General features: G+C 37.5%; 1 protein-coding gene across 4 annotated transcripts in view; it reads right to left on the bottom strand.

Annotated features, from left to right (window-relative positions):
* TBC1D19 (TBC1 domain family member 19) overlaps positions 1–25,994 on the bottom strand; it is a 185,444-nt gene that overhangs the window by 152,888 nt on the left and 6,562 nt on the right. For 3 of the 4 annotated variants that reach the window (XR_001110602.2, XM_012472432.2, XM_012472434.2), the window contains exon 1: positions 18,626–18,835. The exons of the other annotated variant lie outside the window; for it this stretch is intronic. Coding sequence is in view for 2 of the 3 variants with exons in the window: in XM_012472432.2 (XP_012327855.1) it covers positions 18,626–18,724 (99 nt within the window). In the remaining variant the exon portion in view is untranslated. Of the gene's footprint in view, positions 1–18,625; positions 18,836–25,994 lie in introns of those variants that run through there. 4 annotated transcript variants of the gene reach the window in all.

Raw genomic sequence — 25,994 nt, 5'->3', positions numbered from 1 at the left:
CTCCACCCTGGGGTCACAGAAATAAGCTTAATGTCCCTTCTGTGAGAGAGCTCCAAATTTGAAGATAGCTACTGTGTCTTCCCTGAAGACTTCTCCTTTTAAAGCCACAGTATATTCCTGGGTTCTTCAAGTTCTCTTCATGTAACAGAGCCTTCTTACCAACCTGGCCATTCCTCTCTGAGCAAGGTCCAGTCCAACTTGTTTTCCACTGTTGTAGTTTCTTAACTGGCCTGTCCATTTCACTCATTCCATGAGACCACTGATATTCAAACTTTTCAGTCTCAGGACCCTTACTCAAAAATTATTGAGGAGGAGCCTGATATAGTGACATGCACCTGTGATCCCAGCTACTGGGGAGGCTAAGGCTGGAGGGTCACTTGAACCCAGGTCTTTGAGGCCAACTTGGGCAACATAGTGAGACTGCATCTCAAAAAAATTACTGAGAACCCAAGAATGCTTTTGTTTATGTGGATGACATCGATTGATATTTGCACTGGAAATTAAAACAAAAACAATTTAAAATAGTTGTTTATTAGAATGACAGTTCTTCAAAATATTAAACATAGAGTTCATATGATTCAGTAATTATTTCACTTTTGAGTAATGGAAACAGACACTCAAACAGATACTTGTACACCAATGTTCATAGTAGCACTATTAACAATAGCCAAAGGTGGAAACAATCCCAATGTCTATAGATAGATAAGCGGATAAACAAAAATCATATGTACATATATATTAGTACAACAGAATATTATTCAGCCCTCAAAGAGAAAGAAAATTCTGACACGTTACAACGGGATGAACTTTAATAATATCAAGCTAAGTAAAACAAATCTGTCATAAAAAGATACCATATGATTCCACTTATATGAGGTACCTAGAGTGGTTAAATTCATAGAGACAGACCATAGAATGGTGGTTACTACAGGTTGGGGAGGGGGAGAATATGGAGTTATTTATGGATACAGAGTTTCAGCTTGGAATGATTAAACAGTTTTGGAGATGGATAGTGAGGATGGCTGCATAACAATGTGTGTGTGCTTAATGACAATGAGCTGTATACTTAATGATTAAAATGGTCATTTTTATGTTATGTATATTTTACCACAATAAAAAATTTGTTCATTTTAATATTAACAGTAATAAACTCATTGTATACTAACTTATTTTTACTTAAAGTAATTGTATTTTCAAAAACAAAACAGTGAGAAAAGAGGCACTGTTTTACATTTTTGCCAATCTCTTTTGATGTCTGTCTTAAAAGAAGACAGATTCTTGAATCTGCCATAGTTTTCAGTCTGTGGTACTGTGTTGTTTTGGTTGTTGTCCATGAAAAACATCCACCCTCACACATGTATGTAACTGGAAAAGGAAGAGTATTTTAATATTCTTGTTCAGATAAATGGGGATATTCTCCTTTGATACTATACCAAAATTTGACAAGCAGTAGTTTCCTAAAGATTAGTTTTGATGTAGAATCTGATAATCAATAAACTTTCCATATTTTATAACATAGAAATGCTTTTATCAGCCTTGTACTTTGACTTAATTTTTTACCTATCACACATAATTTTGTAACATTATGCACTGGTCTTTTCAAATATATTGGTAAGCTAAGCTATAGAGTCAAAACATATCATGAAACAAAAAGTAATCCTCATTAATATCACTATTAATATTATCAGAGAAGTCTTCAAGTATTGGGATACCATCAAGTTCACAGTGGCAGAAACAACTTTTCCAAATCTAATTTTTATTTAAAGCTTAAATTGTATCATTGGCTACACAAAATGGCTTTCTTTGAAATGACAGGCTTACTTGGCTCATTTTTGAGAAAATACATCCCAACGACCCAATTACAAATAATAATAATTTTTTGTCAGTCACTCTTCCAAGTGTTTCATTTAAAGAAACAAAAAAGCATTTGAGCTCGTAATTCCAATAATCACATACGTGCTTTTCTTCTAGATAACTATCTTATTTCTGTGTGCAGCAGAAGTGCCTTATGTGTACTTTCCATTCATCCAACAGAATATTAAAAAGATGTGTATTCAAGGGATGGGATGCAATAAAATTAGTAATTATTTACTGTCTGCTCAAAGACAATCAAGTAAAAATGGTTCTTTTTTTTTTTTACTGTCAGTGTGTGGTGGAAAATAATACAATAGAGTTTGGTATCAGTTTCTTGATATGTTCTAAACCACCAGCAGTTCTAATACATCACTATTGCTTTTGTGCCATCAGTATAAATGTCTGCACAATAAATAAAGCCCCCAAAAGAAGTCTTAGTATTACTATAAAAGTTTTGACCTGAAAGGATGTTAGAGACCACCAGAGGCCTATAGACCACACTTTGAGAACTACTGCATTAGACTGTAAGCTTCTTGAGAAAAACTGTCTTTCAGCTCTGTATCCCAAGATCTAGCACAAGAGCTATCACATGGTAAGTACTAATTAATGTATTTGTCCCTTCTTTTATGGACAAAAGATTTCTTAGACCAACCTACAAACTACAAAACCCCATAAGAAACACAAGAAGAATAAGACATTATCCTTGTTCTCTGGGACTTGTTCTTATTGTCCAGTAAGGAAGATAGCCAATTTTAAAACACACCAAAAAGCTATTATAAGAAAGAAAAGATGTCACAACAGAGGTACATGCTATAGAAAAAGAAACAATTCTAATTAAAGAAACTGGAAAAGGGGAGCAAAGCAATATAGGCTGAGTGAATAAACTGAGCAAAGCCATGAAAATGGTCTTGTGCAATGTTAGTTTATGGAATAGCAAAAGATCCAATAGAATGTAAGAAGCCAAAAAAGTAGAGGGTGAAACTAAAGCACTCTCTCTGATTCCTGTCTAACCTGCTCATCTGTGTCAAATTAATGTTCCTAAAAACCAGCTCCATGCCTTCACCCTCCTCAAAATATTTCAGTGACCTATTCACTGCTTAGTGAATGAGTGCCTTATTCAAGGCAAACTCATTTAAGTGTTTACATCCCTCTAAAACTCTAGTCCCACTCAACCTAAATAAGCTTATTCCTCTAGAAACACCCTATAACAGAGATCCTCTGTTTAGCCTTCTTACTGTTCTTACATTGAGAACTCACTCCCATCTTGTCACCTTGAGTAGTATCCAAGACTTCTCCAATCCCCGGGCATTTCATCTTATGATATTTATAGCTTATTCATTTTCATTCTTCTTTCCATATACCCAGTAACTGGCACATATGAAGTGTTCAATAAATACAATGGAATATTATTCAGCCCTTAAAAAGGAAGAAAATTCCAACACATGCTGCAACATGGATGAACTTTGAAGACATCAAGCTAAGTAAAATACAATTTTAAAAATACAGTTACTGTATTATTCCATTTGTATGAAGTACCTAGAGTAGTTAAATTCATAGAGACAGACCATGGAACAGTGGTTACTACAGGTTGGCAGGAGTGGGGAAGAAGGGGAGTTACTGTTTATTTATGTCTATATATATATATTTATAAACACACACACACAAACAAACTATATATAAATATATTAATATATAAATATATAAACAAAAACAATATACATAAATATATAATAAACACATATATTTTATACAAATATATAAGTATATATAAACAAAAAGCTAAAACAGAAGTGATTTTAAAAGGATATAATGTCCTTTCTCACATCAATCCCCAAAATATCCTTGTCATGAGCTTAATTGTTTTGTACTTTTCTAATTTCTCTCAAAAGCCCATCCCCACCACAGAAGAGAGACTCCATTAAAATATGTTGAATTACGTATCTTTATTTCTTCCTAACACTTTTGGATCTTTCTAAAACTGTAGATCAGACCTGTTTCTATAATCCTAGTAGTCCCAGTAGACACACACTAGCCAGGAATAAGTTCTACTTTCAAATGAAAAGTTTTGGCTCTGCAAAAGCTGACTATGTCTTATACTCAATCTGTGCTGTATAATTCCAGCCCTGCTCTGGTTTCTCTCACCTGAGGATGGATCGCTCACTGGTTTTATTTTGCTGACATCCCCAAGCTGATCATCTCATCCCCGTCTCTTCCAGCACTGGCTGTCTTGTCCCCTCTTCATCAACATCTTTATTCTTAGCCCCCTTTCATGATATACTTTATGCCTGAAAGTGTTTGGTTCACATTTAGTAACCAATTTTCTTTTCTATTTTTTTTATTTTTATTTTTTTATTTAACTTTAAGTTCTGGGCCTCTCATTCCAACTTGGTCTTACATAATTCAACTCTACATGACCTTCTATAAACAACTCAGTTTTTTCTAAAACCTGAAATAAAACATGAAGAGATGTACTTACACAAAGCAAACTCGCATTTTAGTATTTCTCTTATCCCTTAATAAGTATTTTCGATGGAGACAAGAACTTTCTTATTTTAAAATCCTGTACACTATTACTCATTTCTTCCCTGTTTTAACTTTTCAGGATTAAAGGACAAACAACAGCCAAAATATTCATGGGTAAGGATGACAGCACTCCCTGGTTCATACCAAAGGTAATCAGGGTTCTTGACTTATGACAATAACCTATTAGTTGCATTATTCCTTCTCTCTTCAAAGCCTATCTTCTTTCACGTTCCTTCCTTTTGCAATTCTATTATTTATAATGAAAAGCTGAGCAACAAAACATTTTAAATACTTAATGGAATGAAAATAACATTTGGGGTATTACACAACATCCATTTTAAATACAAATAATGCATGATAACATAAAATAACATGGCTGATCTGGTGCTAATCACCCCAGTGTCTAGAATATGAGTAAGCAAATTCAATTTTTTTTTTTTTTGTAGAGACAGAGTCTCACTCTGTCTCCCAGGCTAAGTGCAGTGGCATGATCTCGGCTCACTGCAACCTCTGCCTCCTAGGTTCAAGCAATTCTCCTGCCTCAGCCTCCCAAGTAGCTGGGACTACAGGTGCATGCTGCCACACCTGGCTAATTTCTTTTGTATTTTAGTAGAGATGGGGTTTCTCGTGTTGCCCAGGCTGGTCTCGAACTCCTAAGCTCAGACAATCCACATGCCTCAATCTCCCAAAGCGCTAAAATTACAGGCATAAGCCACCGCGCCCGGAGAGCAAATTCAATTTTAAGATGTAGGTTGACTTCCTAAAGTAACTCAGAAAATAAAAAACATAGCCCTTTTGTAGAGAATACAAAATTTTACACTCTCTTAAAATAAAAAAACTTCAATATATAAAGGGATTTAAAATACAGTGAATGTTTAAGAGAAGAGCTAATGGTGAGGGGTGGGAAACCTAAAAATCATTTATATTTGGCTTTGAAATACTCTGTGTGATTTTTATATTTCCAACTAAATTGGACAACACTGCTCTGGCAGTTTCTGGATATACCCAAACAGATAAAATGAAGGCAGTACAGAAGATGCTGGTGGCAGGACAATGCCCTCTTGATTAAATTTTAAAAGGCTTGTAACAAACCACCAGTTGTTTAAAAGTATATTATTAAAGCTGATTGTAAAGTTGCCTTTAAAGAGTTATTTCTATTAAATGTCAGTGCCAATGGATATAAACTAAGGCAAAGTTGGTATCACAGATTCTCTTACAAGTCCAAGATTACATTATTTTTAAAGATGTATAATTATATTATTTTAAAGTATGAATCTATAATATTGTAGATCTCTCTAATACATCTATATTGATTTTACAAATATACCTATATAAAATATAGATCTTAGTTTATTTATCTTAAGAACCAGTCAAACACCTTTTTGAGGTGTAATCATCTCCTGACTCCTGCTTTATCCTTCTTTCTATTCCCTTGCCCAATTTTCTATTACTTCAAGGATTAACCTCCTGATGTTATATGTACATATCTGTAATCCATTATTTGAAATTCTGAAACCTGAAAAGCTTTGCAAACCAAGTTTTTTCCAACTGAATTGGTGACAAAATCTGTCCTGACTTGAACTCATGTGGTGCAAAATTGACAAAAGAATATTTAGTCATTTATCACACTTAGTGTAAAAATTCATGCATTTTGTTGCAGAAATATTAATGTATACAATTACAAGGTGCTGCTAGATCCTGATAGAGATATTAAATAACATACAAAATATGCATGCATTACCTTTCTATAATTTAAAAAATAATATGAATTCCTTAATATCTGGTCCTTAGATTTTGCACAAGAGATTATGTTTGGACTTGTATATACTTATTTGTAATACTATCATCTCTTCATGAGGGCAAAAAGGATTAAAATGTGGTTAATAGTGAATACTATTGACTAAATATTAATGCTGCAATACAATAAATAGTAATGTCTTATGAAATGTAAAATAAACACAGATTTAAAATGCACAGCAAAATAACAAAGAAGGGGTGAGTAAACTGTTATAAGTTCTAGCATTATATTATAGGAAAATAGTAAAAGTAATAATTTATATAAAACTATAATCAGGAATAAATGCTATAACTCTAGTGTAGCTACCTAAAGAACAGTAAAACAAGTTAATGAAGAGAAAAATATAATAAAGAATTTGAATAATCCAAAAGAAGGCAAAAGAGAGAGAAAACAGAATATGAAGTAGATCAAATAAGAAATATGAAGATGTGACTTATAAAACCATATAGTTGAGTAAATTCATTAAATGTAAATAGACTAAATAATACAATTAAAAGACTATTAAAAAAAAAACAAAGGCCAGGTGAAGTGGCTCATGCCTGCAATCCCAGCACTTTGGGAGGCTAAGGCAGGAGGATCACCTGAGGTCAGGACCAGACTGAGGGGCCAACATGGTTGAAACCCCATCTCTACTAAAAAAATAAATAAATAAAAAATTAAAAAAAAATAAAAATACTATAGCTGTCAGTCTGGATTTTTAAGACAACTATATGACGTTTTTACAAGACATACCTTAAATACAGTCACAAAGAAGATGAAAATAAAAGGATAGAAAAAGCCATACCATGCAACCAAAAGAAACCTGATGTAGCTATAATAACACCATACAAAACAGACTTTAAGGCAAGAGCCTCACTAGGGATAAAGAAAGATACTCATAACGATTAAGAGGTTAAACCAATAGGAAAATATCATAAGATCAATCCATATATAACTACTAAAAACCCATAAGCATAAATTTGAAAGAATTAAAAGGAGAAACAGATGAATACATAATCATTGTGGGAGATTTTAACATATTTATCTTAATAGTTGATGGAGCAAACAAAAAAAATCAGTAAGATTATAGAAGAGCTGAACAGCATAATTTCCAACTTGGCCTCAGTGACATATATAGGTAATCTAACCCAACAATAGCAATATAAACATTCTTTATGAGATCACATGGAACATTCAGCAAAACTGACTATATTCTGGGCTATAATACAAGCCTTAGCAAATTAAGCAAATCAGCAAGCAAGCTTCAGCCTAGAAATCAATAACAAAAATTTTTTTAAAGTATTTTAATTGCTTGGAAATTAAGCAATATACTTCAAAATAGCCCTTGAGTCAAATATTAGAAAAATTTTAGAAGATGTTAGAAAATATTTTAAACAAAAGGATAATGAAAATATGACTCATTAGGACTGTGGAATGCAGTCAAAACAATGCTCAGAAGAAAAATTATAACCTTGCATGCATATATTATAAAAGAGGAAAGACTTCAAACCTACAGCATAAGCTTCCATCTTAAGAAACTAGAAAAACAACAGCAAATCAATCTCAAAAAAGTAGGAGGAAATTAATAATACCTGATCTGAAATTAAGAGAAAATTAGTAAACCCCAAAAGTTCATTGGTGAGACTAATAAAATTAATAAGCCCCTAGCAAAATTGTTCAAACACACACACACACACACACACACACACACACACGTTACCATTATCAGAAATGGTAACAGATTTTTTCAGACAATAAATAGAGGTTTATTATAACAACTTTAGGCCAATAATTTATACAATTTAAATAAAAACAAATTCCTTGAAAAATGTAACCTATCAGAACAGACAATAGAAGGCCTAGAAAATCCCAATACTTCTATATCTATTAAAATGAAATCTGTATAGGCCAGGCACAGTGGTTCATGCCTGCAATCCCAGCACTTTGGGAGGCTGAGGAGGATGGATCACATGAGAGCAGGAGTTTGAGACCAGCCCGGCCAAACGGCAAAACCCCATATCTATTAAAAATACAAAAATTAGCCAGGGGTGGTGACACATGCCTGTAATCCCAGCTACTCAGGAGGCTGAGGCACGAGAATAGCTTGAACCTGGGAGAGGGAGGTTGCAGCGGGCCAACATGGTGCCACTGCACTCCGGCCTGGGCGACAAAGTGAGACTCTGTCTCGAAAAAAATAAAAAATATAAATAAATGAATAAATACATCTGTATTAAAAATCTTGCTAACACAATACTGAAGGAAAACAAAGTTAGAGAATTCACACCACCAATCTCAGGACTTACAAAGCTATGCAATCATGCCAGTGTGGTATTGGTGAAAGAATAAACAAATAGGTCAACAGAACAGAACAGAAACCTAGAAATAGATCTGCATAAACATCACCAACTCATTTTTGACAAAGGAGTAAAAGTAATTCAAGAAAGAAAGACAATCTTTTCAGGAAATGGTACTGGAAGATCCACATGTAAAGGATGGGGTAGGAAGAGAAAGAGAGGATAGGTGGTGGGGGTGGCGGCGGGAGACAAGAAAAGGAATCTAGAAACAGACCTGAGACCTTTCACAAAAATTAACTTCAAATGAAGCATAGATCTTAATGTAATACACAGAAATATAAGACTTCTAGAAGATAACATAGGAGAAAATCTAAATGATCTTAGGGTTTAGCTATTAATTTCTAGACACGATACCAAATGCACAATCCATAAAATAAAAAATAAAAAACTGACAAATTGGACTTCATTAAAATTAAAAACTTCTGCTCTTAGAAAGATAATGAAGAAAATAAAAAGACGAGCCACAGATTGGAAGAAAATATTTGCAAAACAATTGTACCCAAATATACAATAAATTCTTAAAATTCAAAGATAAGAAAGCAACCCAATTAAAAAATGGGCAAAAGATCTGAATAGACACCTTACCAAAGAAGACACACAGATGGCAAATAAACATAAAAGGATACTTAATATCATATATCTTTAGGGAAATGCTAATTCAAATAATAAGATATCACAACACACATTAGGATGGCTAAAATCCAAAACAGTGATAGCACCAAATGCTGAGGAGGATAGGGATCAACAGGCACTCTCATTTACTGCTGGTGGGAATGCAAAATGGCACAGCCTCATTGGAAGACAGGTTGTCAGTTTCCGATGGTTAACCACTGTCTTACCACACAATCTATCAGTTGTGCTCTTTGGTATTCACCAAACATAACTGAAAATTTATGTCTAGACAAAAACCTACATATGAAGGTTTATAGCAGTTTTATTCATAACTGCTAAAACTTAGGTGTAACCAAGATGTCTATCAACAGGTGAATGCATAAACAAACTGTGGTACATCCATACAATAAAATATTTCTAAACAGAAAAAAAAATCAGCTATCGAGCCATAAAAATACAGAGAGGAACATTACATGAATATTGCTAAGTGAAAGAAGACAGTAAAATAACAATAGGCCATATAATTCCAACTATATGACATTCTTAAAGGCAAAACTACAGAGACAGTAAAAGTGGTTGCCAGAGTATAAGGGGGAAGGGAGGAATGAACAGGTAAGGCACAGGGGATTTTTAGGGCAATGAAACTATTCTCTATGATACTGGAATTGTGAATACATGAATACAGGACATTATGTATTTGTCAAAACCCATAGTAGTCACATACAGTGGTGAACACCTGGAATTCCAGCTACTTAAGAGACTGAGTCAGAAGGATCCCTTGAACCCAGGAGTTTGAGACCAGCGTAGTGAAACCAACATAGCAAGACACTGTCTCTCTCTCTCTCTCTCTCTCTCTCTCTCTCTCTCACACACACACACACACACAAACATAGACCTGCACGACAAACAGTGAACTCTAATGTAAACTATGAACTTTAGTTAATAATAATGTATCAATATTAGCTCAACCGAAATAAATGTACCACACTAATGCAAGACATTAATAATAGATGAAACTGTGCAAAGGAGAGGGATAAATGGAAACTGTACTTTCTGCTCAATTTTTCTATACATCTAAAGTCTATTAGTTAAAAAAAATTCTCAAATAGAAAACTGCAGACATAGGTCTTGTTGAAGAATTCTTCCAAACATTTAAAAAATAATAAATCTCATAACACTCCCGTGGCAAGTAGAAATTTTAAAAGGGAGGCAACATTTCCCTACTCATTTTATGAGGCCAGCATAACCTTGATATAAAAGTTGACAAAGATGGTTACAAGAAAGGAAAATTACATACCAATTGTTCTTATGACATTATAGCAATCTTTATACACTAATTATTGGAGTTCTGTTAGCTTCACTGTAGAAAGCCACTACAAAAGCATGTCACCCCCAGCCTAATAAGAAAAACAGTATGATATTCAAAAGTCATACATTTTGAACCCATCAGAAAAGCTATGAGACAACCAAGTGAATTAAATTCCAAGGAGTAACAAGCTCCTTCAAGGACAAATGGGATTCCAAACTACTTCACCTTTGGCAGAGCACAGGAGAAAAACGAAGTTACCATACAAAAGCATAAGAAGAAATGAACTAAAATTTTAACTATTATAGACAAGATGTGGGCTACCATGTCAGTTTAGAAAAGCTGGGAACCCAAAATGCAACGGGGTATTCACATTTATCTGCATATTCTTTTCCATGTGTCTATGTCAGGTGCCCATACAAAAGATTGAGAGCCGAAAGCTACAAAGAGCACTCTTTTGTGGCACATGTGTGCAAAAAAAGATAGGCTGCCACTGCAGGACAAGCATAAAACTGTGCTACCTTGGCCAAACTCTCCTCTCATCTAAAGCAAAGGACTAAAACACTGGGGGAAGGTTCAGAAACCCTCCCATTCTGAAGATAAGGCAGTAATTCATTGCTTCTGGGGGTGGGATAGATACAAAAACCCTCAACCTCATAGGAAAATAAGAAAATTATCTTGGGCCCAGGATCCTACAACAATACAAAGCAGAGGTAAACTAGCACTAGGGCAAGGGCAGGTATGGGTCTTTCACACATTACTTGCCACAGATACAGGCAGAGCTGGGCTGCCAAAGGGATAAGGAAATGGAACATGCCAAAGCTGGGAAAGTACCACACCAATGATAAAGCACATAGACAGAGTCAGAAGAATAGACGACTCCTGCACCTACCATGAGCCCAGGATTGAATAACAAACAACAGACTTCTGCTGGGGACAAGAGCACAGAGTGAGATCTCCTCTGAGGAACAGGCAAGGAAAGACTGAAGAAAGTCAAGGATGTAGTAGAAACAATGAGAAAAACTCTGTAGTACCCTAAGATCTATGCCAGGCACAAAGTAACAGCAGTCTACCACTGGGTTTTGTTGTTGTCGTTTTTGAGATGGAGTCTCGCTCTGTCCCCCAGGCTAGAGTGCAGTGCTGTGATCTTGGCTTACTGCAACCTCTGCCTCCTGGGTTCAAGCAATTATCCTGCCACAGCTTCCCGGGTATCTGGGATTACAGGCATGCACCACCACGCCCGGCTAATTTTCATATTTTTAGTAGAAACAGGGTTTCACCATGATGGCCAGGCTGGTCTTGAACGTCTGACCGTAAGTGATCCACCTGCCTTGGCCTCCCAAGAACCACTGGTTTTAAAGGAGTTTGAAGCCTGTGGTATACTGAAGGTAATCACAACAATAACAAAACCAATTGCAACAGCACATCGAAAAGCTTATCCATCACAACCAACTAGACTTCATCCCAGGGATGCAAGGCTGGTTCATCATACACAAGTCTATAAACATAATCTATCGCATAAATAGAACAAAAAACAAAAACCACATGATTATCTCAATAGATGCAGAGAAGGCCTTCGACAAAGTTCAACAGCCCTTTATGCTAAAAACTCTCAATAAACTAGGTATCAATGGGACATATCTCAAAATAATAAAAGCTATTTACGACAAACCCACAACCAATATCATACTGAATGGGCAAAACTGGAAGCATTCCCTTTGAAATCCTGACTAGACAAGGATGCCCTCTTTTACCACTCCTATTCAATATAATATTGGAAATTCTAGCCAGAGCAATCAGGCAAGAAAGAGAAGTAAAGGGTATTCAATTAGGAAAAGAGGAAGTCAAATTGTCTCCATTTGCAGATGACATGATTGTATATTTAGAAGACCCCATCATCTCAGCCCAAAATCGCCTCAAGCCAAATAAGCAACTTCAGCAAAGTCTCAGGATACAAAATCAATGTGCAGAAATCACAAGCATTCCTATACATCAATAACAGACAAACAGAGAGCCAAATCAAGAGCAAACTCCCATTCATAACTGCTACAAAGAGAATAAAATACCTAGGAATACAACTAACAAAGGATGTAAAGGACTTCTTCAAGGAGAAGTACGAACTCAAAGAAATAAGAGAGGACACAAACAGATGGAGAAACATTCCACGCTCACGGTTAGGAAGAATCAATACCATGAAAATGGCCATACTGCCCAAATTAATTTATAGATTCAACGCCATCCCCATCAAAATACCAATGACCTTCTTCACAGAACTGGGAAAAAACACTTTAAACTTCATATGGAACCAAAAAAGAGCCTGCATAGCCAAGACAATCCTAAGCAAAAAGAACAAAGCTGGAGGCATCACACTGCCGGACTTCAAACTATACTACAAGGCAACAGTAATCAAAACAGCATGATAATGGTACCAAAACAGAGACATAGCACAATGGAACAGAATAGAGGCCTCGGAAGCAATACCACACATCTACAACCATCTGATCTTTGACAAACCTGACAAAAACAAGCAATGAGGAAAGGATCCCATGTTTAATAAATGGTGTTGGGAAAACTGGCTAGCAATGTGCAGAAAGCTGAAACTAGATCCCTTCCTCACACCTTACACTAAAATTAACTCCAGATGGATTAAGGATTAAAACATAAGACCTGACACCATAAAAACCCTAGAAGAAAACCTAGGCAATACTATTCAGGACATAGGCATAGGCAAGGACTTCATGACTAAAACACCAAAAGCAATGGCAACAAAAGCCAAAATAGACAAATGGGATCTAATTAAACTTAAGAGTTTCTGCACAGCAAAAGAAACAATCATTAGAGTGAACTGGCAACCAACAGAATGGGAAAAAATTTTTGCAATCTACGCATCTGACAAAGGGCTAATATCCAGAATCTACAAAGAACTAAAACAGATTTACAAGAAAAAAAAAACAAACAAACACATCCAAAAGTGGGCGAAGGATATGAACAGACACCTTTCAAAAGAAGACATCTATGAGGCCAACAAACATATGAAATAATGCTCATCACCACTGGTCATTAGAGAAATGCAAATCAAAACCACATTGAGATACCATCTCATGCCAGTTAGAATGGCGATCATTAAAAAAATCTGGCAACAACAGATGCTGGAGAGGATGTGGAGAAACAGGAACACTTTTACATTGTTGGTGGGAGTGTAAACTAGTTCAACCACTGTGGAAGACAGTGTGGCAATTTCTCAAGTATCTAGAAATAGAAATTCCATTTGACCCAGCAATCCCATTACTGGGTATATACCCAAAGGACTATAAATCATTCTGTTATAAAGACACATGCACACGTATGTTCATCGTGGCACTGTTTACAATAACAAAGACCTGGAACCAACCCAAATGCCCATCCATTATAGACTGGACAAAGAAAATGTGGCACATATACACCATGCAATACTACACAGCCATAAAAAATGATGAGTTAGTGTCCTTTGTAGGAACATGGATGCATCTGGAAACCATCATTCTCAGCAAACTGACACAAGAACAGAAAATCAAGCACCGCATGTTCTCACTCCTAGGCAGGTGTTGAACAATGAGAACACATGGACACAGGGAGGGGAGCATCACACACTGGGGTCTGTTGGGGAGGGCTAGGGGTGGGACAGTGGGGATTGGGGAGGGTAGGGAGGGGTAATGTGGGGAGAAATGTCATGTATAGGGGATGGGGGGGATGGAGGCAGCAAACCACCTTGCCATGTATGTACCTATGCAACTATCCTGCATGATCTACACATGTACTCCAGAACCTAAAGTACAATTTAAAAAATAAATAAATAAGTAAATAAAAAACCCAAACCTAGCTTGATCCTTGTCTATATTGACTGGAGCCCCCACACTCAGTAAGGATATAGAAAACTGAAACAAAATTGTCTACCTGACCTAACTGACAATTATGGAACAGAAATAGCAGAATAAGCATGCTTTTCAAGTACATATAAAACATACAAGATAAAATATATTCTGGATCATAAAAGTAAATAAATTTTAAAAAGCTAAAATCATACATATTTTATTCTTGACCATAAGAGAATTAAACCAGAAATCAATCAAAGAAAGATACTGGTAAACAATGCATTTATAAATAACCTATGGGTTATTAGAACTCATAAAATCACAAGAGAATTTTTTAAAATTTTGAATTGGGTGAAAATGTCAATAGAATATAACCTAATTTATAGACACAGATAAAGCAGTACATAGAAATTTAAAGCATTTTATTAGAAGAGAATAAAGTTCTCAAATCAAAAATCTAAATTTCACCTAAATGGCTAAAAAATGCAAATTAAATCCAAAGTAAGCAGAAAAAAATAATAAATGGAAAAATCAGAGATATTGAAAACAAAAACAATGAAAACAAGAGCTACTTCTTTGACAATATTAATATAATTGATAAATCTCTAGCCAGATTAATTAGGGGGAACAGATAGAGCACATATTACAATATAGGGAATGAAAGGGGGACTATCACTACCAATCCTACAGACACTAAAAGAAATACAAGGGAATAAACAATTTTATATGAGTAAATTCATTAAAGTAGATTAAGTGTGGCAACTTCTTGAAATATAAAAATTACGAGAGCTTACAGAAAAAGAAATAGATAATCTAAATGGCCTGCATATATTTTTAATTAAATTTTTAAATTTATAATGTGTATTTAATTAAAAATGTATTTTTAATTAAATTTTTTAATTAAAAATTTGTCTATAAAGAAAACTCTAGGCCCCAGTGACTTTGTTGGGACTCTACCAGATATGTAAGGAGAAAATAATATTAATTCTATATAAATTCTTCCAGAAAATAGGGAATACTTCCCACCTAATTTTATAAGATCAGCATAACCTGATATCAAAAGCAGACAGAGTGTTACAAGAAAAAAAAAAAAACTACAAATAAATTTCTTTTTTTTTTTTTGAGACAGGGTCTGGCTCTATCACCCAGGCTGGAGTGCAGTGGTGTGATCTCTGCTTACTGCAATCTCCACCTCCCAGGTTCAAGCCATCCTCCCACCTCAACCTCCCAAATAGCTGGGACAACAAGTGTGCACCACCACACTAGCCAATTTTTGTATTTTTTGTAGAGAGAGTTTTGCCATGTTTCCCAGGCTGGTCTCGAACTCATGAGCTCAAGCAATCTGCCCACCTTGGCCTCCCAAAGTGCTGGGATTACAGGCATGAGCCATTGCGCTGGGCCACAAACCACTATCTTTCATAAATACAGTCATAAAATCTTCAGTAAAATGTTAGCAAATTGAATCAACAAATATATAAAAAGGAAAATGCATCATAACCAAGTAGAATTTATCTCAGGAATACAAAATTGATGCAATATTCAAAGCCAATCAGTATTACTCATTGTATCAACATGAGCAGGAAAAATCATAAGAGCATATCTACAGATATAAGAAAAGTATTTAACAAAGTTCAACATCCATTCATGATAAAACTCTCAAAAAACTAGGGATAGAATAGAGCTTCCTCAACCTGAAAAAAAAAGCATCTGCAAAACATTGCACTGGAGGCATTATCCAGTACAATAAGTCAAGAAAAACAAATAAAAGGCATACAGATTGGAAAGGAAGAAGTAAAACTGTCTTTAATTGCATATGATTCATATACCTGGAAAATCTTAAGTAATCTACAGAAAAGATACTATAACCAATACATAAGTTTAGCAAGCTCTCAGGATACATAGTAAATAGATCAATATCAATTGCATTTCTGTATGTTAATAATAAACAATCCCAATTAATTCATCCTTTATAATAGCGTCAAAAACCATGAAATACTTAAGAGGAAATTTTAACAAAGAGTGTGCAAGATTTGTGTGCTGAAACTACAAAACACTGACAAGAGAAAATAAAAACAATATAAATAAATGAAAAGAAAAACTATGTCCATGGGCCAGAAAATTTAATATTGTCAAAATGTCAATTCTCCCCAAATTGATCTACAGATTCAACATAATCCCAGTCCAATTTTCAACAATTTTTTATGAGTGGATTCTAAAATTTATATAGCAAAGCAAAGGACCTAGAATAGCCAAAATAATTTGGGGAAAAAAAAGGAAGATAAAGTTACAAAAAGCAAGATAGTGTGGTATTGCATGATAAACTAATAAATCAATGGAACAAATAGAGAGCCAGAAATTGTGTGTGTGTTGTGTGTGTGTGTGTGTGTGAGAGAGAGAGAGATTGATTTTTGACAAGGTGCCAAGGAAATTAGCAGAGAAAGGATAGGTTTTTTTAACAAACCAGTACTGGAAATACTGGATATCCATATGCAAAAAAAAAAAAAAAAAAAAAGGCTTACCTTGAACCATATAAAATAATTAACTCAAAATGGATCACAGACCTAAATCGAGAAGCTAAAACTATAGAACAGCTAAAACAAACACAACTAGTAGAAACTTTTTTAAGACCTTGAGTTAGGCAAAAATTTTTAGGTAGGGCACAAAAAGCACAAACCATAAAACAACTGATAAAAATTTATGTCATCAAAATTAAGCATTTTTCTCTTTCAAAGACCCAGTTAAGAATATGAAAAGATAATCCACAGACTGGGCCAGGCGCAGTGGCTCATGTCTGTAATCCCAGCCCCTTGGGAGGCCGAGGCGGGCAGATCACCTGAGGTCAGGAGTTTGAGACCAGCCTGGCCAACATAGTGAAACCCCAGCTCTACTGAAATTACAAAAAATTAGCTGGGCATGGTGGTGGATGCCTGTAATCCTAGCTACTCAGGAGGCTGAGATGGGAGGATCACTTGAACCTGGGAGGCAGGGGTTGCAGTGAGCAGAGATCGCACCACTGCACTCCAGCCTCGGTGACAGAAGGAGACTGCGGCTCAAAAAAGAAAAAAAAAAAGATAATCCACAGACTGGGAGAAAATATTTACAAGACACATATCTGATAAAGACTTATATAGAAAGAATCCTTACAACTCAACAATAAGATAAACAACACAATTTTTTTCTAATGGGCAGAAGATTTGAATGGACTACTTCACCAAAGAAGACATAAGTACATGAGAAAATATCATTAGTCATTAGGGAAATGTAATAAAAGCTACAATAAGATACTATTACACTTCTACTCCACAAGTATAATTAATTAATAAAAATAAATAAAAGACTGGCAACATCAAGTGCCATCAAGGACGCAAAAACAACTGGAATTCTCAGAATCGTTTGTGAGAATGGAAAATGATACAGCCACTTTAGAAAAGTGTGACAGTTTCTCATAGAATTCAACATTACATTTACCAAACAACTCAGCAATTCCAACCCTATGTATTTATCCAAGAAAAAAAGAAAACAAATATCCAAGCAAAATCCTATACCAGAATGTATACATCAGCTTTACGTATAATCTCTAAAACTAGAAAGCAATTCAAATGCCCTTCACACAATGATGGATAAACAAACCGTAGTACATTCAAACACTGAAATACTACTCAGCAATAAAAAGGAACAGAACTACTGAAATACCAATGAAATGGATGAATCTCAAAAGCAATGTTAAATATCAGAAAGCAGGCACAAAATGTACATACTATATGATTTCATTTATATTACAGTCACAAAAAAGCAAAGATCTCGCTCAATCTGTGCATCCTCAGTGCCTAGCATGTTATAAAATACCCAACAAATGCTAGGTGGTGGACGGATAAACGAGGAATCATTGCAGGGAGGGTAAAGTGCAAGAAAGTGATAACATTGATGAGAAAGCAGAAAGGTACCTGGGGGCCCAAGTTCACCCACAGGACGGAAAAAGTGAGGGAAGGCGTGGTCCAAGCCACCTTCAGTGAGTCCAGCAGCTTAAAAAATTAGACCCTGTAAATTAGACAAGAACTGATAAACGAGTTAGTAAACTAAGCGTTTCTCTGGTCTGAAAAATGGTGTGATGCGCTCCACCCTTCTTTAACCACGCCTGGGGCTGAGGCAGCAGAGCTTGCACCAGACAGGGAGGTAGGTTTTTTTGTTTGTTTGTTTGCTTTGTTTTGTTTTTTTTGTCTGTTTTTTGAGCACCAGAGCGGAGCTGGAAGGTCATTGGCGAGCTCTAGCTTGGGTGAGGAGGGTGAAGAAGAAGAGACGTCGCCGCGGCCCCGCCCGTCTCCGTCCCTTCCCACTCGGCCTCACTTACCCAGGCCTGCCGTTCCAGCTGAGAGTACAAATTGGAGCCCTTGAGCTTTTGGACTATCTGGGCAATAATGAGCGAGAGATCCGACTCCTCCTGCAGCATTTCCCCTGCCCTAGCCCGCCAAGCCGCGGGGACAGGCCGCCGGCGCGGAGCGAACGGGCTACCGGGTCCCACTCAGGGCCAGTGACACTTCTCCGGGACCTTATCACACTGAGACTCTTCCAGCGGGCGTTACCAGGCAACTGCCGAGCCGTGTGTCCGTCCCTCTCGGGTCCCCTCAGCGCCTGAAGGCCCTAGCATCTGCGTTCCGCCAGCAGAAAAAGACCGGGGCGGGGAGAACGCTGTATCATACTATTGTTCCTGCCTTGTCTGTGGTTGAAAGGGAAGAGCAGAAGCTCATTCCTTCAGAGCCACAGCGCCTCTGATGCAAGGAGGACACGGAGAATTGTGCGTTTTACTATATAAAGGATCGTTCCCTTCCCCCTCTCAATTTCTGCAGAAACAGGACTGTGGCACGCAATGATACTGCGAATTACACCCAAGAATTGTTAGGCTCTGATACTAGCTGCGTGAAAGTGCTACAGTTTCCGCCTCTGTAAAATAACACCCAATTTGCAGGGTGTTGTGATGATTATCTTAAGTATAAATCGTGAAGGTGCCTAGCACTGTCCCATAGCACACCATTTCACTTCATTTTCTCTCGTTTCTCTAGAGTCTTATACCAGGAATAAGTAGACAATCTTGTCTCATCTAACAACTACAAATTAACCAAGAGACATTATTGATAGGTTTTCTGCAAAGCATGAACAATTCAAAGATGAATAAGACATTGTTCCAGTCTTCAAGGAATTTACCGTCTAGATTCATCCTCTTCCACATATTCATTCGTTCAAGCATTTATTAATAATTCATTCAGCTTTCAACTTATTGAACATTTACATAAAAGGAACCGTGTCAGCACAAAAGTTTAATAAAATATGGTTCTTGCCTTCAAGGAAATACAAAAAAGATTTTTAGCAGAAATAAAAGTAACTGATTTAAATTATTGAAAGACATCCCAAAAGGCTAACAGCACCTCCACTCCCCCCCAAAAAAGGCCTAGTGAATAATACACACATTAAAATAACCTCACAAAAGTAATCAAAATTAAGTTCAAATGTATATATGCATATTTTGTTTGTTTGTTTGTTTGAGACAGAGTCTCACTCTGTTGCCCAGGCTGGAGTGCAGTGGCCTGATCTCGGCTCACTGCAACCTCTGCCTCCCGGGTTCAAGCAGTTACCTGCTTCAGCCTTCTGAGTAGCTAGGACTACAGGCCCACCTACCACCAGGCCCGGCTAATTATTCTTGTATTTTTAGTAGAGATGGGGTTTTGCCATGTTGGCCAGGCTGGTCTCAAACCACTACTGACCTCAAGTGATCCATCCACCTCAGCCTCCTAAAGTGCTGGGATTACAGGTGTAGGCCACAGCATCCAACCTGTATATGCATATTTTAAGCAAAGCAAAAGCAGGATTTCAAGAAAATAGACCAAGATTGCTGCAAAGGATACTCTAACTAGAAACAAAAGAGATCTTGTTCAATCAAATGCAGGTTCTAATTCAATAGGTCTCTGGTGAGAACTGGTAAACTGCATTTCTGACAAGTCCCAAGAGATTGTGATGCCGATGGTCCAAAGGCTACATTCTGAATAGCAAAGGACTAAAGCAGGAAATAATACAAATTCAAAGGGCCGGGCCCTGACCTCTATGCATAACACTCTGACATTTATAACACCACCATCCAGAATACTGGGATGATAAGTACAAATTCTAAATAACTCCCTTGGTAAACTTGTTTAGAAAGAGGCAAGCAGGAAAGAAACAAAGCACTTAAAGGCAATTGATGACAGACTCTATAAAATGCAGTTTCTCTACAAAACATTCTCTTACAACTCAGAATTTCTCAAAGCTGCAGATAAGTAGATATTGTCAACTCTTCCATCTCAACACTTCACCCATCTGTGAATCCCCACCACAAACCTTACTTTGAACAAAGGGAGAGAGACAGATAGACAGACAGAGGAGAGAGTGCTACCATAACAGTTCCTTTGAGATTGAAAGAGATGGAGTAATGAGTTGCCAACGAGATAAAGATGCTCCAGCTGAAAACAGTAATAGAGCATTGAAGGGAGAGATAAAGCCGTAGAGCAGAAGAAAAGGCGTAGTGCTTGGAGTCAGAAAACATTCTGGCTTCCTTCCTAGATCTGAGAAATGTATGAATCTTTTTCCCTATCAGAGTTTCATTTTCTTCTCTCTATCAAGAGTGTGAAATATCCAACTCAGGGAATAGTATGAGGAACAAATATACCAAATATTAGAATATTCATAAATATTAATAAATTAAATATTGAAATAGTGATAATAAATAAAAATGCCCAGTACTATTGACAAGGGAATGGAAAGTAACTAAATAAACATAGCAACATATGGGAAATTGCCTAGAACAATTCCTTGCACAGATGGAGACTTAAAATAATTTTGTTAAAGAAGAGAACAATTATAAGCTTAAAGCAACAATTACAAAGTTTGGATTTGATTCTGAAAGCATGTCCAAGCAAAAAGAAAAAAAAAATCCCTTAATCCTAATATTTTTAAATTGTTTTTTACATACATAGAAGCAGATGTGTTGTAGTATAATTTCATTATACAATGCCCTCTGCTCTCTATTTATTTCCAATTCAATTTAGCAAAACTTTTCTGACCACCACTCTAGGCAAGAAATGTCAAGGAATACAAAGATGAGTAGGAAATGGTCCTTTCTCTCAAGGAATTTCAGTCCCAAAGGAACGATGTGGCTGCTATATGAAGAGCCATAATGGTAAATAGACTACTTCAGTCTCCCACCTGTGTGTCTGGAAATTTTATCACTTCAAAGTCATTGTCTCATAAGAAGTGAAGGTACAGATTACTATCTCCATCCCACAAGGTGGATGTTGGCCTTGAAAATTTGATGGCACATGTACACCATGGAATACTATGCAGTCATAAAAAAGAATGAGTTCATGTCCTTTGCAGGGACATGGATAAAGCTGGAAACCATCATTCTCAGCAAACTAACACGGGAACAGAAAACCAAACACCACATGTTCTCACTCATAAGCGGGAGTTGAACAATGAGAACACATGGACACAGGGAGGGGAACATCACACACCAGGGTCTGTCAGGGTGTGTGGGGGCAAGGAGAGGGATAGCATTAAGACAAATACTTAATGCACACGGGGCTTAAAACCTAGGTGACGGGTTGATGGGTGCAGTAAACCACCACGGCACATAACAAACATGCATGTTCTGCACATGTATCCCAGAACTTAAAGTATAATAAATAAATTTTTAAAAAAGAAGCATTAAAAAAAAAAAAAAGAAATTCTTACTGTACCCAAGGTGGGTAGAGAATGGGAAAACCCTCCATTTCTGACATTTCAGAGTGACTAACAGATGGATAGCAAGAGGGGCTGCAATTGTATCTGAGTAGTTAAAACTATATCAACAGAGACAAAAGTAAAAGAGATGCAGAGGGAAGTCTCCTCAAAATTCTCTCAAATTTAGGACAGAGATGCTTCTGGGCCAACGTGCGTAGGGCTCTGGGCCCAACCCTGACTTTCTCAGACCTGCTTGGTTTGATCTATTCTACATATAATGCTGTGTCAGATTTCACTGGGGAGGGGCAGAGGATACATTTGAAAACCACTGACTAGTGGCATCACATGGCAAGGTTGTGAAATGCATCAAAAACAACCTGCCAGCCTAACTCAACATTGAGGCACCCTTCAAGGGTACGCTGAAACATATTCTTACTTTATTCCCATGAAGGTGGCTTCTATAAACTGTACCATCTACAGTGAAAAATACTTTCCACTGTTCTTTTAGAAAGAGACTGCTTTTAGCATGGGTTGTCTGCAGCATAAATTCAACTGTACATTGTCAGGAATTCACTTAAAATAAATAAAAATCATGATGTGTGTTGCATGTATCATACATGTCACAGGCCTCACTGTCTTTGGGAACAAATGAGCTCATATTGATGTCAATTACCTATCACTGCCCCATGTGCTGGCACAGGATGCCAACCCCTCTTCAAAGTCTCTTCACATTATTTCCAGGAGTCCTCAGGAAGTAATACATGTGTGCTTACAAAGAAGTTGGCTCATGATCTTCTGCTCTGCCTGCCTTGGTAATGTCTGATGCCCTCAAGCCACTGTCCAGGGTGCTTTCCTTGGCACTACCAAAGCACCAAAGGTGCTTAAACCCCAAGATTCACAAAGACCTTCAGGGGGGGAAAAAAGCCCCTTCTGCTTCTACTTGCCACCTCTCTTTACAATGGCAGTCATACCTCGTTTCAGAGTCCAGGCTGTGTATCAGCCTGTGCTATCCTCCTCCACTTCCCCATTTTTCATGCCTGTGGTCCCAGACAATTGTATGTGAATGGGGAAGACTGGGCTACTGGCTTCATGAGTAATCTCAGGGACTGTGTTGACTCTATGCAAAACATAAAACTTACAGGAGAAAACCTAACTGTGGTTTAAACAATAAGATCTTGGGGGACGATCCAAGATGGCCAATTAGGAGGAACTCAGGATTGCAGCTCTGAGAGAAAGCGCAGAGGGTGAGTGGATGCCGCATTTCCAGATGGATTTTTACTGCCCACAGACCAGGAGATTCACAGGCGGAAGAGCCCCACGGGTCGCCAGTGCCGCTGGTTTGACCGGTGCAGCCACTCGGCCTGTGCCCTGAGGCAGGGGCAGTGGCTCCTCCTGCAAAGTGAGTGAGACCGAGTCCCCTGTAAGCCAGCAAGGGGAGCTGAAACAGGGAGTCAAGCCAGGAGATTCCCTGGGCAAAGAAAGCGCCACAGGAAACACAACTGAACCCGGGTCGGTACAGCTCTGTGGGGGAGGGGCATCCTCCATTAGGACACACCCTGCAGTCCCCAGGGCAATTTGTCGTAACCAAGGTAACCCGCCACTACAGAGACTCCGTCACTACAGGGGCGGGCCATCATAGCGGAAGCAGTTCTAACTACACCCATATAAACAGGACTGCAGGGAAGTTCACAAAGAAGCTGGGTGGAGCCCACAGCAGCTCAGCGAAGTCTCTGCAGGCTGAGTGCGACTAGGCTGCCACCTTGTGGGCAGGGAAAGCAACAGCAAGACAGCAGAAAATCATAAAGCCCTAACTCCCTGGGACAGAACACCGGGAGGGAAGAAAAAGGGGGTTTATGAGTTCTGCTGCTGCAGACTTAAAATTACCAAAATCAGAAAGACAGCAACTACAAAGTCGATAGGTGGATAAATCCACAAAGATGGGAAGAAACCAGCGCAAAAAGGAAGAAAACACCCAAAATCAGAACACTTCTCCTCCTACAAGGGAGCACAACTCCCCACCAGCAAGAGAATAAGACTGGATGGAGAATGAGTGTGATGAAATGACAGAATCAGCTTTCAGAAAGTGGATAATAAGAAACTTTCGTGAGCTAAAAGAACATGTTCTAACCCAATGCAAAGAAACTAAGAACCTTGAAAAAAGACTTGATGAAATGCTAACGAGAATGGACAACGTAGAGAGGAATATGTGTGAATTGATGGAGCTGAAAAACACAACACGAGAACTTCGCGAAGCATGCACAAGTTTCAACAGCAGAATTGACCAAGCAGAAGAAAGGATATCAGAGGTAGAAGATCAACTCAATGAAATAAAATGAGAAGGCAAGATTAGAGAAAACAGGGTAAAAAGGAATGAACAAAGCCAACAAGAAATATGGGACTATGTGAAAAAATCTAATCTACGTTTGATAGGGGTACCTGAATGTGACGAAGAGAATGCATCCAAGCTGGAAAATACTCTCCAGGATATTATCCAGGAAAACTTCCCCAACCTAGCAAGGCAGGCCAATATTCAATTCCAAGAAATACAGAGAACACCACAAAGATATTCCTCTAGAAGAGCAACACCGAGGCACATAATCATCAGATTCACCAGGGTTGAAATGAAGGAGAAAATACTAAGGGCAGCCAGAGAGAAAGGTCTGGTTACCCACAAAGGGAAGCCCATCAGACTCACAGCAGATCTCTCAGCAGAAACCCTACAGGCAGAAGAGAGTGGGGGCTGATATACAACATCCTTAAAGAAAAGAACTTTCAACCCAGAATTTAATATCCAGCCAAACTAAGCTTCATAAGTGAAGGAAAAATAAAATCCTTTGTGAACAAGCAAGACCTCAGAGATTTCATCACCACCAGACCAGCTTTACAAGAGCTCCTGAAGGAGGCACTACACATAGAAAAGAACAACCAGAACCAGCCACTCCAATAACACACGAAATGGTAAAGAGCATCAACACAATGAAGAATCTGCATCAACCAATGGGCAAAACAGCCAGCTAGCATCAAAATGACAGGATCAAATTCACACATAACAATATTAACCCTAAATGTAAACGGACTAAATGCCCCAATCAAAAGACACAGACTGGCAAATTGGATAAAAAGCCAAAACACATCAGTGTGCTGTATCCAGGAAACCCACCTCACATGCAAGGATACACAAAGGCTCAAAATAAAGGGATGGAGGAAGATTTACCAAGCAAACGGAGAGCAAAAAAAAGCAGGAGCTGCAATTTTCATCTCTGATAAAATAGACTTTAAAGCAACAAAGATCAAAAGAGACAAAGAAGGACATTACATAATGGTAAAAGGATCAATGCAACAAGAAGAGCTAACGATCCTAAATATATATGCACCTAATACAGGAGCACCCAAATACATAAGGCAAGTTCTTAAAGAATTACAAAGAGGCCTAGACTCCCACACAATAATAGTGGGAGACTTCAACACCCCGTTGTCAATAGTAGACAGATCAACGAGACAGAAAATTAACAAGGATATCCAGGACTTGAACTCGGACCTGGAACAAGCAAACCTAATAGACATTTACAGAACTCTCCACCCCAAATCCACAGAATATACATTCTTCTCAGCACCACATCACACCTACTCTAAAATTGACCACATAATTGGAAGTAAATCACTCCTCAGCAAATGCAAAAGAATGGAAACCATAACAAACAGTCTCTCAGACCACAGTGCAATCAAGTTAGAACTCAGAATTCAGAAACCAACCCAGAACCGCACAGCTTCATGGAAAATGAACAACTTTCTCCTGAAGGTAGACTGGATAAACACTGAAATGAAGGCAGAAATAAAGATGTTCTTCGAAACCAACGAGAACGAGGACACCACATACCAGAATCTCTGGGATACATTTAAAGCAGTCTCTAGAGGAAAATATATAGCAATAAGTGCCCACATGAGAAGAAAGGAGAGATCTAAAATTGACA

The sequence above is a fragment of the Aotus nancymaae genome, unplaced genomic scaffold (assembly GCF_030222135.1).
Source record: "Aotus nancymaae isolate 86718 unplaced genomic scaffold, 86718_ANA_hifiasm-v0.15.2.pri h1tg000006l, whole genome shotgun sequence".
NCBI lineage: Eukaryota > Metazoa > Chordata > Mammalia > Primates > Aotidae > Aotus > Aotus nancymaae.
Note: the sequence above shows the minus strand (reverse complement) of the source record. Positions and strands in the feature narration are given on the sequence as shown.